General features: G+C 38.0%; 1 protein-coding gene and 1 pseudogene across 2 annotated transcripts in view; both read left to right on the top strand.

The window, feature by feature from the left end:
• The first annotated feature begins 42 nt into the window (after nucleotides 1-42).
• On the top strand, nucleotides 43-11,340 carry LOC306862057 (bromodomain-containing protein 3-like; annotated as a pseudogene). The gene is made up of 12 exons (XR_013786086.1): nucleotides 43-142; nucleotides 1,640-2,017; nucleotides 2,234-2,371; nucleotides 2,485-2,620; nucleotides 2,720-2,910; nucleotides 3,006-3,378; nucleotides 3,473-3,601; nucleotides 3,715-3,921; nucleotides 4,308-4,376; nucleotides 5,418-5,608; nucleotides 9,578-9,861; nucleotides 10,434-11,340. The product of XR_013786086.1 is annotated as a bromodomain-containing protein 3-like (transcript).
• Nucleotides 11,341-13,902: 2,562 nt separating this feature from the next.
• LOC306862061 (guanine nucleotide exchange factor VAV2-like) overlaps nucleotides 13,903-18,323 on the top strand; it is a 185,682-nt gene continuing 181,261 nt past the window's right edge. Inside the window, exon 1 of the mRNA XM_079404661.1 lies at nucleotides 13,903-15,101. Within this exon, the coding sequence (XP_079260787.1) occupies nucleotides 14,898-15,101 (204 nt within the window). The 5' untranslated portion in view covers nucleotides 13,903-14,897. The remainder of the gene's footprint in view (nucleotides 15,102-18,323) is intronic.

Genomic DNA, 18,323 nt, shown 5'->3' with positions numbered 1-18,323 from the left:
ATGGGTTAGCGTTGGACATAGCGCGCCAATGCGCATGCGCACAACACTCCGTGTACCTCATCTCTGTGCTGCTGCCCAGCCTCCAAACAAGCGACTAGCCACTGGGATCACTACACGCTAGACCTTCTCTTGAAGCCCCCGAGTGAGTAATGTGCTACATTTTTATTTAAACAATGCATTTTAGCATAGTAATATGGATTTTAAATAAATATTTTAATAGAGCTCGCGTTCAATTACTGAATCTCACGAGAAGCCGTTAGCGAGAGGCTAGTTGTTTTCAACAAAGCGATAGTACAACAAAGCCTCGCTGAAACAACATGGCCAAATTCACTTGTTTGCCCGCTAAGCCGTTCTATGCCTCTTTATTTATTTGTATTCTCTATTTTTATATATTACGTTTGGGTGTGAGTGAATTATAGGGCCTTGGGAAGGTGTGGAGACGGTCAGTGTGGATGCTAACTCGGTTAGCCAGCTGCAGCTGCGCGCCATCTTTAAGTGGACTGACTGTGCTAAAGCTAATCAGCTGCTCAGTTCAGCGCGCCCGCTCTATTTCCCTCCACCACATGCACAAATACAACAGGAGACATTTATTTCGTAAATAAGCTATTTTATGGCTATATTTGTGGTCGGAGGCTGGAGGAATATGAAGGCTGTGTTGGAAACAATTCGGTTTGATTAATTGCTTTCATAGTTGTATCATATGTGTGCAGCAGTTAGATGATAATTAATCTAGTGTTGGATATAGCCATCCAAGTTTTAATACTTTCTGTTGTGATTTTTTTATTATTATTTTAAAATAATTATTTTGATAATGGCTAATTTTATTTGGACTTAGTCCGGTGAGGCAGCTTGATTGTTTACGCGGTAATTCTTTGACTGCTGCTGTAGTTTCAAACTAAACGCATGTGCTCTCATTAAGATTAGCTAATGAAAATGTGTAGTTTAAATATGTAGTTAACATTATTGTCATCACTTATTCATACCCATGGTGTTCTAAACCCCTATGACTTTTTCTTCTCAGTAAAAAGTCTGAGTCACCATTTACTTTCATTGAATAATTTTTCAAGTGAATGGTGACTTAAGACTGTCATTCTGCCTTTGTATTTTACAAATAAAAGTAAGTTATGCAGGTCTGGAACAACAAAAAGATTAAATCACGACAGAATTTTCTCAAGTAAATATTTTCAGGGAATGACTAGTGTTTCCAGCTCAGAATGAATACATGTTGTTATTATTACCTGTGAGCTAGTGTATTAATAGCTCAGGTTTTACACACAGCCTATACGGTCTGCAAGCCAATTTTTGGAAAATGTTCTGGCAAAAAAAATTTAATTGAAAATGAAAGATATGCCAGACTTTTCCAATCATTTATTCCACTTATACCCCTTCCCTTTCTTATAATCGGCTGCAAGCTCCCATTCAGATCTGTCTGAATCTAAACAACCTGTGGATAGGCCTGACTTTTTTCCTTTCTGATATGTTTAACTTGAATGAACCTCAGTGCATAAGGTACACAAAGATATGTCGCTGCTTTCACTTTGTGGCTTCTAAAGTGATTTTTTAATGCATTTGCAGTATTGTTTGTCTTCAGTTTGAATACCGTAATACTTTTGACTTATGTCATGTTTCTTGTTTTTAGGTCAAAGGTCGGGTCCTGCAATGGGATGTGGTCCCTCTCAGATGACTGAAGAGCTTAGAGAGAATCCGAAAAGCATAAAGAGAAAGCACATTGAGAATCAAAAATAAGTCTGCCTGTGCAGAGTAATAAAGATCCCTTCCCCATAAAGCTGTTTTCCCCCTTTTCTCCAATATGTCATTGTCAACGGTCACTTCAGCAACCACAGAAGCTCCTGCGATCTCCAACCCTCCTCCCCCTGAGGTGACCAACCCTACCAAACCTGGCCGCAAGACTAACCAGCTGCAGTACATGCAAAATGTAGTTGTCAAGACACTGTGGAGGCACCAGTTTGCATGGCCTTTCTACCAGCCTGTTGATGCCATTAAACTTGGTCTTCCGGTGAGTGGATGTGATAGAGAACATTCAATGTAATAATAGATATTGTAATTTTACAAATCTAGGTTCTTTTAATTGAGTTTTCCTTTGAGAATGAGAGCTTCTCATTTAGTTGATCCTGTTTGGTTTTATATTAGTATGGTTTGTATTAGTATTAGTATTAGTTTTGGTTTGTTAGACTTGTTGTTAGACTTTCTGCCGTTTTCTTTTGGTGTCCAGGACTATCACACGATCATAAAGAATCCAATGGACATGGGCACCATCAAGAAAAGACTGGAGAATGTGTACTACTGGAGTGCAAGCGAGTGTATGCAGGATTTCAACACAATGTTCACAAACTGTTATATTTACAACAAGGTATGGCTTGGCACAGTCTGGTTTAAAACTCAACATGATTACGTTGTACTTGTTTGGAGGAGAGTCTGCTTTGGCAAATGCAATCCATGTTTATTTCTTGTTGGATTTCTCAGCCAACAGATGACATTGTGTTGATGGCACAAGCGTTAGAGAAGGTCTTCCTACAAAAGGTGGCCCTGATGCCTCAGGAGGAGGTTGAACTTCTTCCTCCTGCCCCAAAGGGCAAAGGGCGCAAACCATCAGGGCCTGGTAAAATATAAATAGTCTGCATGATGAATTGATCATAACATTTTACATTCATGCATTAGCAGAAAACAAATCTTTATTTTTCTAATAATATAAATGCAGGTCAGCAGGATGGGTCAGTCTCTTCTGGCTCGCCCACTTCTGTTTTCCCTGGTGCCACCTCACCAAGTTCAGAGACACCAGTCGTATCTCCAGCTCCAGTGCCCATCATCACTCCTAGCGTACCAGCTGTACAGAACACAACCACTGCCGCCGTGGTACCCGGCGTGCCTCCGTCGCAACCCACGATCAAAGTAAGTCGTAGGACCTCTCAGAATATCACTTAATATAAATACACTGACATTGCCTCACCATCGGCTTTGTCTCCCCATGTGTGTTTGTTTCCTAGAAGAAGGGGGGTAAAGAGGAAAGCAGACACAACCACCCCTACTACCTCTGCCATCACTGCCAGCAGGAGCCAGTCACCCACCCCTCTTTCAGAAGGCAAACAGGCCAAGGTGGCATCCAGGCGAGAGAGCACCGGTCGCCCCATCAAACCCCCTAAAAAGGATTTTGAGGATGGAGAACTAGGCGTACACGCAAGCAAAAAGGGCAGGCTTTCAGAGCAGCTTAAGTACTGTGAGGTTATCCTTAAAGAAATGCTTTCAAAAAAGCATGCTGCATACGCCTGGCCTTTTTACAAGCCTGTTGACGCAGAGGCTCTCGAGCTACATGACTACCATGACATAATTAAACACCCCATGGACTTGAGCACAGTGAAAGTATGTTGAGTTTGCAAACAAAGATGTAATGCTCTGATTTGTACTTTTGTGGTTCAGCTAGTTATTGAATCAAATTTTTTTTGTTTGCTTGCAGAAAAAAATGGACAGTCGAGAGTACCAAGATGCTACAGATTTTGCTACAGATGTCAGATTAATGTTCTCAAATTGTTACAAGTACAACCCACCTGATCATGAGGTGGTCGCTATGGCCAGAAAGCTGCAGGTGTGTGTGTGCGCATCCCCCCCACCCCATCTCATTTGGCAATATCTTTTAACTTCTTTATTTAATAGATTGAATTGTTCAATGACATTTGTTTTTGTTTTTTTGTCTCTCAGGATGTGTTTGAAATGCGTTTTGCAAAAATGCCCGACGAGCCAGTGGAGGTGGCCGTGGCAGGCGGTGTAGGCGGGGCCGGTGTGGTCCGTAAGAGTACTGTCAGCAGTGAGAGCAGTGGCGACTCCTCCACCTCTGACAGCTCCGACTCCGAAGAGGAGAGGGCCACCCGGCTAGCCGAGCTGCAGGAACAGGTGGGTGCGGAACAGGTGGGTTTCAAAACAAGGACCAAGTACTCTTAACCTCTCCAGGCTCAGAGATGTTCTCTCAGGCCTCCCGATATGTGTCAGCCCTTCTGATTATCCTTTTCGCACCATACCCACATATGACTGCTTCAATCAATGTTCATGCTCTGAAGGACCTGGAAGGGCTTTCTCTTAAAATAACCCCTCCTCTTCTTTCACAGCAAGCACCTTTCTGTGTACTTGTATGTAGAGCTGCATTTTAGCCCTCTACCGCAACCAGCTGCATATACTGCTTTGCATTAAATCCCAGAATGCCTAAACGTAGATCTAGTAGTATTTTTTGTGGCTTTTGTTTCTGTCTTATTGGAGTTCTATATCATACTTTCTTCCCTTGCCATTTTCTTTACCAGTGTATCTCTTTGGAGCACCCCATTGGTAGCAGACAGGGGATAAAAAACGGGTGCACCAAGAATAATCAGGTGATTTTACTTTTCATTTCCCTGTCCCTGCCTATGAACATTGTGTAATAGCTGTGCAGTTGCTTTCATTATTTGTATTAGATGATCAAATGTATGATATGGTGAGATCAGCGGTAGAGGGTTAAAAGCAGCAGAAAAATATTGACTTTGTTGGGTGGTGTTGGGAATCCAGCCGTGTATGTTTAGGATGGAAGTGCTGAAAGTTTTGGCAATGAATAGATAAGTGTGTGTTTGTAGAGCGTGTATGTGAACTTCCTTTGTTCATGTTGGCTTGCTTTGCATTTAGACAAACTCTTGCTAGTTCTAGAAAATGCGAAGCTCTAACTGCACTTTATATTTATAAGTACTGTTTTCATAGCATGAGACCCTAGTCTGGTGGTATTCTTCAGTGCTTACCATGGCTATGTGGTTAATAGGGGTGTAACGGTCTGATATCGTCACTGTTTTGGTTTGTTCTGTAAATATCATTTACTCTGTGTTAGAAGAGAGATACTGATAATCTGTATTGTAATGCTGTTATTGGCAGTATCAGTTTAATTGGTTGTGATTTTGTTTTTCATTGAGTCATATTTGGTAAACAGCAGAGGCATTGCTAGGAACAAATAGGTAGTTAGTTTTTTTTTTTTTTTTAAATATAACTATTTTACTGCTAGTTGTAAAGGGCAGAATTGCTTCTGAAACCTTGTCCTATTCTCGATATTCTTTTCATTCTGACACACTCTTATTCTTGGAATCGCAGTTAATAACAGGCATGAATTATTTTTGTCTGTCCAGTGTTAAGAATTTTGGAAGATACTGTATTTAATAATAGTAATACTACTACTATTGTATTATCTTAAATCTTGTACTATTAATATTATTTTTTATTTTAGTAATGGTAGCCGTTTTGTTCTGTAATTGAATACATTTTGTTTCTTTGGCACTGGAAAACCAAAATGAATGAAGTTTTTAGTTGTCTTTGATAATCAAATGTAAATGTCATGTACAATAAGACGATGACTTGGAGCAGATCACTAACACCCCCTTCTTGGCTCTCTCCAGCTGAAAGCTGTCCATGAACAGTTAGCCGCTCTTTCTCAGGCCCCCGTAAGTAAACCAAAGAAAAAGAAAGAGAAGAAAGAAAAAGACAAGAAAAAGAAAGAGAACAAACACAACAAATCCAAGCCAGAGGAGAAAGGCAAGCCAGGACAGCAACCTGCCAGAAAGGCTAACAGCACTGTTCCAGGCAACAGGTTTGTTTTTTTATTTTATTTGTTTTTTAAAGATGTTCTGGATTTGTTTTATAGATTCAATCTGAAATGGAGATCGACCGATATATCGATTTACCGATATTTTTCCCGATATTTAAGCATTTTTCCATAATCGAATATCGGTTTTGTAATATCGGATTCCCCGATAAACACCGCCATCTTGTGGACGTTTTCAGAATTGCGCGCAGGATCGCAATTGCAGCGCATCTGAGGGGAGACGAGACAGCAACGGCGTGCAGGTACTTGATTTGCTGTAGTTAGTAAACTATTTAATATTACAGGCATTAATGCACAAATTAGATGTATTACATAAATGCCTGATATATAGTTTAAATGCAACTTGGCTCTAAGAAATATGATAAATAAGATACTCTGTCAAGCCCTGTCCCTATAAAGATGGGCTATAACTTTGCCTGAAATAACACAGCCATGAATTAGCACATGGTGGAAATAAAAGCGCTGAATTTAATTCTCTCTGTGGTCTATTAGTCTCGTGAAGTCGGAGTCACATAGATAATCCGTCGAGTCCTCTCCCAATAAAGACGTAACTTTGCATGAATTAAATAATACAGCCATGAATGATTGCATGTTGGAAAGAAAAGCATTGAATGTAATTCTCTCTCTCTGTTGTCTATATGCTCATCATTAGTCTCGTGAAGCCGCTTTCATATTGCAGTTCACTCAGCGGGATGATGCTCAAGAAATGCTCAGCACGGCCACCGCATGTAACTTTTAACAAGATTCACTTTTTTGAAGCACCCTAAATTGTATTAACACTTACTATATAACCATTATTTCGTTTATAAACATCTAAATTAATACAACTCTATGGAAATTAATTATTTATTATCTCCGCGATCGATCGCAGTTTGAGTAGCCTATAGTTCTGTGTAAAGGCATATAAACCGCGCTGTCAGCAGCATAATTTAGAGCATGCCAGTTGAGAAATGCAATAAAATACAATGCTTGTTATATTCCAATATTCCAGAGAATATTATTCCGTGAATTAAAATTATCCAGTGAATTATTCTTCACTCTTTATCCTATTAAACAGCTTATAAACCTACTAAAACTGTAGTTAAAATAAAGGAAAGGAGTCATATCAACTTAATTTTTCTCCATTTGAAAACATTAGACTTTCTATGTTCATTTTGCTTACTGCTAATATTAGTGTTGCTGCTAAAGCTTTTTATAAATTGTTTTTTTATTGTTGTAATACGAAGATTAAATTGAACATGACAGGGCTCTAGACTGCGACCAAAATGGTCATTGTTTGCGAGTTAAAATTTGACGTGGTCGCATTTGTACGAGTGCCAGGTCTGCGCTACTCCAAAGCGTCTGCTTCATACAGCGCGCGCTGCCAGCCGCAGCACATTATAGCAGGAGTCAGATTTCACTGATCACGTGAAGAGAGGTGCTTTCAGCGCGAGCGCTTAGTGGGTAGAGCCTGGTTTATACTCACCGCGTCAGCACGAGCGTGAAGGTGCGCGTCGCGGATGGAGCGCAACGGATGGATTTGTTTTCAAACTAAAGTAAATAGGGCTGCAACAACTAATCGATAAAATCGATTATTATCGATTATGAAAATCATCGACAACGATTCTCATTATCGATTAATCGGGTCTGCCCACAGTGCACGTCCAACTTCAGCTGGTTAGTCAAATTACGGCACTGAATAATGCATTTCTATGGACAAAATGCATCTAAAAATAGTGGAGGAAACAGAATGAGATTCTGCCGGAGAAGCACGTGATCCAAGCTGCCCAAAACATGATAATTCTTTATTTTAAGCTTTAAGTTAATGCATAAGAGTAATGGCTTGCCCTGTCAGGCGCTTTGACAGATGCGTGTGCGTCCTCAGCGCAAAAACGTTCAGTTTACGGTCATATCCTTATCTATAAATGCCACAAATTCACGCGAGCATTTCCATTTTTGCATAAAGGTCCGTCCTGACGGTCTGTGTTAAGTTTAAAATACCGCACGCGCGTCAGACGGACAGAACACAGTAGAGAGGGAGACAATTAATAGGCTTTTCAGCGCAAACATATCCACTGTGCTGAATTATCTGTTGTTGAAAGTTAATTTAAGGTTTAAAATAAATTAAAATATTTTATGAGAGTAGGAACTTTAAAGGGATAACAGCGTGTAATTGTCTGTCTGAATATAAACATGAGACGCTCCATAACGGCCTTTTACAGGATAAAGAAATGACGAGGTGACTGTGATCAAAGTAGTTCCTGCAGAACATTACTCTTACCTGTTGGTTAACACTGAGTTTGTGTTTTTATTCGTCTTTATTATTATCTTTATTATTTTAATTTTTAATAGAGGTTTAAACTATATTCAATTTTTACAATGCTTAACAAATTTATGTAAGTTTAACAATGTGTTTATGTAAGGTTTGTGCCACTGCTGCTCTAAAGTAACAGTATTGGTGATAACCAAAATCATTTTTCGGCTTTCTGTACTGGTTAGTACTCCAATATGTGTAAGCTCTTTAGTAACAGTAGTAGGCTATTTTTAATGCTATAATATCATTATTGCTGTTATCTATGAAAGAAAACCAGAGCACTTATTTTTTTTTTATATTTTTTATTTGAGTATTTTTTTTTTTGCGATACCCAATTGCAGTCAAAAAGTACATAAACAATACCAGCAAGAATGCAAGCTGTTATGAGGACATTTTTTATTATTATGTCCAATAAATGACAATAACATTTTTAAATTTAAACAAATTTTTGACATTTCTAAAATGTTTTCTCTTTATTATGATAAGTGGTCTAATAAATTAAGCACTGTATGTTTTCATAGCATTCAGTTGTCACGTTTGTTTGAAGGACATTGGGCAGAATGTGGAATAGTGTTTTTTTTGGTCAATATTTTTTAATCCGATTAATCGAAAGAATAATCGGCCAACTAATCGATTATCAAAATAATCGTTAGTTGCAGCCCTAAAAGTAAAAGACCGCTTCTTAAACCAGAGAAGGTGAACGTGGTGGTATTCTTGTAGAAAAAAACTCCTGTCAGCTACAGCCAGTTTAGTTTTACTTTTCTTTTTGTTTTCGTTTTGAGAAGCTTGTTATCTTTGCTGTTTACCTCAGGTTATGCTATGGAGGCTTTCCTTAATTAAAAAAAAATATATATTAATATTTATTTGCTTCCTCAGAGTTTGCTAAACATTCTGTAATATACTAGGTATATAGTACAGCATGTGGTGTGTCCTATGCCATGCCTCGTCTTATTCGTTTTTGTTGATAAATGTTATGTAAGAGTTTGTCATTGTCAACGTACTGTTTTATTGTTGTTGCGCTTTTTAATTAAGAATAACAATGAATCCATCTTTTGTTATAGTCTTAAAAAGTTAAAGGTGTATAGATATAAGCAAAACAGACAATGATCTTTTCTTGTAAAATGTGACACCAAGATCGCAAATTTGAAAGTAAAAAGCGCACGAAAAAAGGAATTCCTGTTCACAATTTAAATCACAAATAATACAGATGAAAAAGAACGAGTTGAATGTTGAAAACTTTCGTTACCATATAACTATAAACTATGATAAAAGTTCATCAGCATGCATTGATTAATCAAATGTTGTAGCAAAAACAAAAAACAAATTGCAACCAAATTATGTGCTTGTGCGCAAAAGTGAGATCAGTGGGAAGAATGAGTCTAGAGCCCTGCGTGAAAGACTGCTAATTCTCAAAACATTTTTTGTTAAGATGACTGAAAGGAGGAAAAACCAAAGTGAAGTATGGACTTACTTCACGCAGTCATTTATTTACTTTATAACAGTAAATAAATATCGGTTCTGCATATCGGTTATCGGCCACATAGACATGCAAATAATTGGTATCGGTATCGGTTATAAAAAATCAATATCGGTCGATCACTAATCTGAAACAATCAGTTAAGGTCTAAAGAGTTTCTGCTGTATGGATGGCACCTTCACAGGCAACCAAAGAAGGGTGGCCGAGGGCCAGCCTATGAGTCTGACGAGGAGATGTCGCTTCCCATGACGTACGATGAAAAGCGGCAACTGAGCCTCGACATCAACCGGCTGCCTGGAGAGAAGTTGGGCAGGGTGGTCCACATCATTCAGTCCAGAGAGCCTTCGCTGCGGGATTCCAACCCTGACGAAATTGAAATAGATTTTGAGACGCTCAAACCTTCCACTTTGCGTGAGCTGGAGCGATATGTCAAATCCTGTTTACAGAAGAAACAGAGGAAACCTCCACGTAAGTGCACTCTCTTGGCTTACACACATAGCTAGATGCCAGACTGCACTGCTGTCACTATATTTAAAGCTGCAGTTTGTAACTTTTGGTGCTCTGGCGGTTAATAAACAGAACTGCATGCATCTTGCGGAAGAATACTCTTGCCGGAGCTACTTCTCTCTGTCTATGACGAATCACGCAGCTACTGGGCTACTCCGCAGCAGTACCTACCCGAACCAGTCTGAATATAAACATTTATTATAGGTGTACTGTAGTGATTCAGGACAAGCCAGAAACACAGTTTGGAAAATGGATTCATGGTGTACTCGCTTATTATATAAATTTTGAAATCAAAAAAGTTACAGACTGCAGCTTTTAAGTAATTACCAAAATATGTTAGCTTTCTGATTTAATGTTTTGAATTGTTTTCTGAAATTTAAAGCTAATGGGGTTTATTAGCATTAAATCTATTGCTAATCAACGTGCATTTAGTTCATTTCTCAAATGTTTCTTGATTTGGTTTGGCATGTAAATGCAGACAATTCTGTAACCACTGTGTCTGTCTCTCTCTCTCTCTCTCTCTCTGGTCTCAGAGAAAGGAGGCTCAGGCCCCTCTCGGCTCAGCGGCAGCAGCAGTTCCTCAGACTCAGGCAGCAGCAGCTCCAGTGGTTCAACTTCAGATAGCAGTGATTCCGACTGAACACTTTTTATTTACTTTTTTTATTTTTTTTAAAAACATTGTATGCAGTCAAGGTTGTTTCCCCTGAGACTTTTTATAAGAACGAGAAAGAAAAGGGACAATAAAAATGCATCATGTCAGAATTTATTTTTTTTTCTTTTGGAAATGTCATGAAGAAAATTACAGCTAAAAAGCAAACTAATAAATTGCTTTTTATTTCCACTGACGCTGAAAGGGATGTCCAAACTTAACTGCAAGGAGAGGAAGACTTGAAGCATACTTTACCGTTCAAATTCTCTTTCCCGGCGTCCTGGTAATGTTGTACGTTACCACTGCAAACATAAGCCATCCCATCTCAACAGAGATGTACCAGTACCAGTCTTCTGTACCGGTCTGTTGTATTTATTGTTTTTTTTTTTTTTTTGCTGTGGCCTCATTTTCCCCATTGGGCACTGTGCCATTATTGATTTATTTCTTCTTTTTATTATTGTTCTCCCATAAACTGAGAAGTGTCTATAAAAATCATGCCTTTCCCAATAATGTCACAACACTTAGTCTGGGGAACAAATGGCTTTAATTAGGCGTAACAAGCTCTCTAAATTTAATTTGGCCATTACAGCTGTAGAACAGAATCCTATACTCTTCAGCTAATAAATGTATGGTTTAGGAAAATATTTTGATGGGAATCAAGTAGATTTGGTGGTTTTGTACAGATGCTTTACAATGATGTGAACATGTAAATCAGTAAGCTGGATCACATGCAGACTTGTCTTATTAAATGCCTTGGTCAGCAATAAATATACAGATTTCCAAATAGTCACACCAATGACTGACATTTGTACATCAGATAACTTTAGATAAGGCTAGAAGTGTTTGTGATGGGGATACTGACACCTGGGGGCTGTTTCATAAAACAAGTTTACCAAATAAGCCAGGTTTATTTCAGTTAGTCTGACTTATTTTGAATCAAATCAACTAACAATAAGTCAGACTAACTGAAATGAGCCTTTTTTTTTTTTTTTTGGTAAACTTGTTTTATGGAACAGACCCCTGGAAGCAAATATCGTTTGTATCTTGATCTATACTTCCATGTTATAATAATGCTAATTATGATGCATTTCTTAATGCTTATTTCAAGTGTTTTGACAATGGTAGTTAAATCACAGTCTTCCTCTTCTCACTCTCTTGCAGAATTGATTCATGAATGTAAGTCTACAATAGATCTTATGAATAGCACGCAGTCCCATAAGTTGGGTTTCAAACAAGTTGTGTTCCCTTACAAAGTTTCCCAGCCATTCCTTCTGTGGATTGCTCTACTATCCGATATCTCTTAGAATAACTATGCGTTTGATTATTTTCTTAAGTGTTTTGTAAGATATTGTAATGTCCTCTCTAATGACTTCTTTTTTAAGAAAAAAAAAAACAATTGAGTATTGTAAAGGGAACTGATATTTGTTTCATTTTCTGATGCATTTGGTTTATGGACAGGTGCTTTGAAGACTTTTGGGACATAATTGCAGGAACACTTAATTTTGTAATAATTTTGACAATTCATGAGGGACATGTATCTTTCAGACTAATTAAACCACTAATAGACATAGTCAAAACATAATTATTTTAAGGTTAATCATGTTATTAATTTTGTTGTCTGTCTTTGGGTGCACATAACTACAAACTTCCCTAAGTCATTTCTGAGTGTTTGATACAAATATTGATCAAGTCCTATCTGTTTTCTAAGAATGATTTCTTTTAGAGACGGACTGAAAAGAAAAAGTGTATGACTATAGATAAAGTATATATATACAACTTAATTTCATTTTAGGCCCTGATTTGAAAAGAAAGTTCCTTTTATATTTAAAACAAAAAGTTGACTTTTTATTTTGACATGCATGCTGATTTATTGTATTTTTCTTAAAAAAAAATTTTTTTGAGCTGTTTATAGTTATACTGTAAATGTCAGTCATGGAAACAACAAAATCAAGAATACAGTGTGAGTAGATTTAGGCTTGTTTATTGCGATACGGGCCAGAGGTTTGGGGTATTGGGTCAGAGGCAGTGGTAGAGGCTAACATTTGATGTAATTGCCTACCTGGAATGTCTTGTACACCGGGTACATTTTTTTCATAAAATAAATTACAAATTGTCTTTTACTTTGTGTTTACTTGCAATTTTTGCTCATTTATTTTATGTGGACATGCCGCCTTCTGCAGTTTACCATAAAAACTTATGTTAATTAGCCATAGCTCATCATTTTATTAGTTCTAATATAGAACAGAACATAAGAATGGTAATGCACTACATGGATATTCTGATATTTGGTAAAACTAGTCAAATCTTTCTATGACAGAAGTGTCATGTGAGTACATGACCACCGAAATGCCACCACTAGCCACTAGATGGTAACAGTGTCCAATTTCTGATATAGTTGAATATGTCAAATATGATTATTTTTAATGTTACAATTTATTATAATAAAAAAAATTACTACAGTGTTAGAGTCTTCTGTCCCAGATGGATGTCACATACATTTTAGTTTCTGTAAGGATATTTCACCAACTCTTTAATAAATGCTGAAAATGGTTGATAGGGTATAACAGAAGTGATAGCCCAGTCATTTATTCAGTTACAGATGTAACTACATCCTTAGGGTTAATAACCGCCCTTCTGAGTGAAGGAACATGTGACCTTGTTGCAGTGGTATTTAGAACATGGTCCCCACTAACACAATACTGCAGAGACCAAGATGGATCAATGCTTTGAGTCTTGTGACAGCTACTCACATCTGTCTCAAAAAGCCATCTTTCATCCTGAATGTGCTTTAACCAGTTTTCATATTTGTCCCTGGGCGAAATAGTCACACTACAGCATATTTTCCATCCAGTCAAGCAGGACATACATGTTTCCATCTATGTAAATTCTTTTACTGAGGTGAATTGAGTGAGATTTTTACTATGTTACTATTTCTTAAGTATAAAAAGTGGAAGTGTATTTAGATCGCACATGTGCTATATAAATTAAATGGCACACATATTGAGCTGACCAAGACTACATTACATGATTGAAGGCTCCCAGGAAATCTTATAAAACTTATCCATTTAAAAAGCAGCCTGGATTACATAGCAATAACAAAATTAATATGTAAATCAGTTGTTATGATCATTTAATTATAATTTAATATTTTAAACAGTTTAATCTAAAAGTAAGATGAGTCCATGTATTTTTTAATGTTCAGTCAGCCAGTCATTTTTGCACAGTAAAAACATTGTAAAACATTTGACATTTTCTTCACATGTTCGTATTTACTGTGATGTATCCAGAATTTCCTAAATAATAATAATTGAAAAAAAGGTAGTTATTTTAGTGAGACCGACCCTCTCCTCCTCCTCACACGTGAACGAGCGCGACCGGAACCCAGATGCGATCTCTCCGCCGCGCGCCCTTTCTCCCGCTCCGCGCGCGCTCACGCCTGCTGCTCGCTCTCACTCACGGCTCACGCGAGCGGAGAAATCAAAACACCCCAACCATCTACTCGAGATGAACTGAGAAACAACCGAGAAACCATCGCGAATCAAGGCACGACTGTCCAGTAACGACCTCGCGGCGGTTCTCTTTCTGTGGAAGCGAAAGGAGCGGGACGAACGACAGTTTTCGCGTTAAATACGCCAGAGTTTGTGCGTTTCACTGAACGCTGTGATATTTTCCTCAAGAAGTTTTTAAAACAAGTTTGGACCGGATTCTGTTTGGAGTTGGACGTTATTTAACGCTAGTTCACATCCCGCCTGGTGCGCGAGCGCTTGTGAGGAGCTTTCTACTGAAGACGGCAAAAACATGGATTTAATCTTTATTGTAATGATAGAACTTTGACAAACCGTCCGAAATTGCGTGTAACGGCTGCTTTGCAGTATTTATTGTTAAGTAACATATCTATTGTAGTCTTGAGAGATACATTTTTTTGCTGTGACAGGACGCGTTTACAGAGCCAAATATGTCAGTCCATGATGAAGAAGAGGAAACTCATCTGATTCTCTGAGGGGAAACACATCTAAATCATATTTTAACATCATACTGTACGATATTTCTTCGAGTTCTCCTTTAATTTAGCTCACTAATTGGATTATTTCGTTATACAAAGTCTTGTGTAGCTCTGTAGTGGATAGCACTCAGCTGGATTTAATCCTTTAAAAAAAAAAAGTTGGGTTAGGCGTAACGTTATATCCTTGTGAAGATCGTTCTCACGCAATTGACCTTAGACACTTTAGTGCCCTTTGGACTAAAGAGGAACTGGGGTAATTTCACATCAGCATTATCTTGGTACGTGCGCCAGGCTGCCAGACATATAGTTTTATTTTTGCTAGTATTCTGCATCATTTCTGTCAATATGGAGGAGTGGAGACAGTGCGGTCGCTGGTTGATAGACTGTAAGGTTTTGCCCCCCAACCACCGGGTCGTTTGGCCCTCAGCAGTGGTGTTTGACCTGGCCCAGGCGCTCAGAGATGGGGTGCTCCTATGCCAGATGCTGCACAATCTGTCTCCTGGATCCGTGGACCTAAAGCAGATCAACTTCCGGCCTCAAATGTCACAGGTAAGTTAATATTCACGACTGTGCTTTTAATGGCTGTATTTTAATGTTTGTCACATGTGCAGGAATGATTGACAGCCGGAGAATGTGAGTGTTGTTCTAATAGGTTGCCACTCTAAATCGTATCAACAGGGGTCGTTGTCGAGCATTAATGGCTGAGGAATCACAAATAGAAATGTCACAATCGATTAATCGAAAATGTTATCTGATCTAAACCTTTTGATGTTTTATAGAGTCATTCTCATTGTTTTAGAGGTTGGAATATTTCTCTTGAAATCGTATCATTTTAGGGTCTCACAAACAGCAAGCAGTTGAATGCAAAGCACACACACAGGTGTCTTTTTAAACTTTCCTTTGATAAAAGCATGCGAATATTTGTAGTTGAACATCCTTTGTATCACTGTACATACTGCATAGAGGTTTGATCATCTGAAAGTAAGTATATGAGGCTGTGCAGGGTTTAAAGGTGAATGTTAAGAAAGGACCAAGGCTCTTATCTCTGTAAACATAAACCAGGAAAAGCAGCAACTACTTTATGGGTTTCAGGAATGTGGCTTTCAGCCAGTGCTCTTTGTGAAGGAATGTGTGGCAAAGGCAGTTCCTACCCGTAAATATGACCTGGCTGAGAAGCATGATGTAGCCATTTGTAAGTGTTGACTGTTTTGAGAGGTTTTAAACATCCACCACAAACACCCGTTTACACACGTCTCACTGTGTCTCCCATCCCTTCTGCATAACTTGTCAGTGTTGAATTGGATTTAAACCAATTGGTTTTAGTTACTTTTTCTTATTTGTAAGTCGCTTTGGATAAAAGCGTCTGCTAAATGACTAAAAGTAAAGTAAAAAGTAACCCTTATGTCATGTTGTCTTCATAACTGTCCTGTGTAGATTGACATCTGCATTGGTATCTACTCTTAAAAACATGTAAATACTAAGATAGACATTTATCCTTATTTTTTACATTAGTTTTTGCTTTCTAAATCTTTAGCACCACAGTTCTGCAGCTTTTAAATTACTGCTGTAATTCACAGATTTATGGGTAGTTGACATACTTTTGAAAGTTTGACTTCATGCAGTATGACAGGCTTTTTGGCATGTCATGCAGTATGACGTTATACTTGATCTAAAACTCTTTTAAACCTCATATTGCAAATTATTTTACAATTCATTTGTTTTTTTTTAAACTCCAGCCTTATGGTTGTATGTAGGGCTGCAGTTTGGCCTAAAATTTTGTTATTTTTTGTCTGTATGACTGAATAATAATAATAACGATGATAATTCTTTTTACAATTTTTTAATAAAGCATTAATATTACGATAATTTTATTTATAATTTTGATAATTAATGTGCTCTTATCATAAAGAGTTTGGGAAGATGGATGGCGCATTTTATATTTGACTCAAACTCAGAGTAGATGCAGAAATGAGTTTGCAGGGAGTCGCTCTAAGACACCGAAAACACCAGATCATGAGCTGATCACGTGTAAATGAACACAGTGCTGCTCTTCACTCTGAAACATGCAGTACATATATTTATTTAATTAAATCATAGCCTTTGTGGTTTGATAATTACACTAAGGGGTCATTCACACATAGCATGTTTTGACATGACACGTGCAGTAGAATGGGGGAAAAAACGCAAGATTTCGAGACACATTTGAACTGTCATGTGTGAGACGCTGTAAAAGACACAAGACTCGTGCAATGGACAAATACATCTGTCTAGCAAGTATTTACATAGAAAAACAATGTTAAAGTAGCACAGTGGAATGGAAAAATGCATTCTGTTACCGGTATTTGTGCAGCCCTAGGAATGTTTAAAATAATGATTTAAATGGTGATTGGTTACAGTACTTCTATACATTCATCCCTTACAGATTAATATAAATTTTACCTAAAATCTTAATGTTGATTTTAAAAAAGTCGATGCACACAGCCCCTTTGCAGATGCAAACCTTTATTTTCACAGCAAACTTGGATCAGATATATGCTCAGTAAAAACATAGAGTTTTATGGCCTTCTTTTACTGACCATGGTGTGATTTATACCTGTACAGATGTTGTCAAATGACTTTATAGCTGTTTCACCCAGCACTTATAGGCTTTTGTTTTAGCTGTTTTTTCTGAGGCAGTCATAGGGACCTTTGATCCTCCCACAACAGTAGCTTCCTCAGCATGGAAGGGTTTTGTGTGGTATTACGTTGTGACAAATTGGTTGAAAGGGGGATCTGGCAGCACAATGGAAGCTGTGATTTATACGCAGCAAAGGTCACTGTGTGTTTTGATACACAGTGGTTGTTAATTTACTACCTCCATTAAATCAGGATGAAGTGATTATGTGGGCTGTTTGTGGTGGATGTTCATCGATACTGAAGCTTCTGTTCTGCATGCTTCACATGTTCCTCGTTTCAGTCCAGTAGGCCTTTTTAATAATCACATTCTTGTGTTTGAGCCTGCTGATTGACAGTCACTTGTAACACCGCTTGTAAAGTCTGGAAGGACAGCCTTGGGTGTTAGTTAACAGACAAGTTTTTCGGAAAATAATTTTAGTGCGCAAACACTTAGGCATTGTACACACAAAGAATGTTGTACTAATGAGTAAGTCAAAGCCCACGGTCCAGTACTGTTGGTATCAGCCACACAGAGAGATGCTTTTCCTCTCTCTCAGATAATAATTGCTTACATCACATGTCCATCAGTGGCGGCTGCTGGTCTTTCAAAGAGGGGAAGCTCATTTTCGGCCTACATCATAAAAATTGTCCATTTATTTATACGTAAATTCTGCCATCGTGTGCAGTTTGCTAGCTGGCTAGTTCACCGCCTGGCCTACTGTATGAATGAATGAATGAACAAACGATCTAAAAAAACATTAAACTCGATGGAGGAAATGTGGGAATTAGGTTAAACTGAAACCAGGAATGTGGTGTATAATTGTGTGAAATGTATAATGAAAATTGGTCAGCAATTTCGCCAAGCAAATATCAAGAAATAGTTGCAGCAGTTTGTCTTTTGACTACACTTGCAAAGTCCACTATGAGACTGAGCTCGAATCAGTGTTGCCAACTTCTTTCAATGGAAAGTAGCTAAAGCCAGATGACGTCGTGTGCTAATTAGCATATTCATTACGTCATCGCGTCATATTGCCTGTCTCTCTGTGCTCATACTGTATTTTAATGCAGCCAAATTCTCAATAAAACTGTTTTCCTTTATATATTTTACTGTTTATG

Source organism: Barbus barbus (assembly GCF_936440315.1).
Source record: "Barbus barbus genome assembly, chromosome: 43".
Taxonomy (NCBI): domain Eukaryota; kingdom Metazoa; phylum Chordata; class Actinopteri; order Cypriniformes; family Cyprinidae; genus Barbus; species Barbus barbus.
Note: the sequence above shows the minus strand (reverse complement) of the source record. Positions and strands in the feature narration are given on the sequence as shown.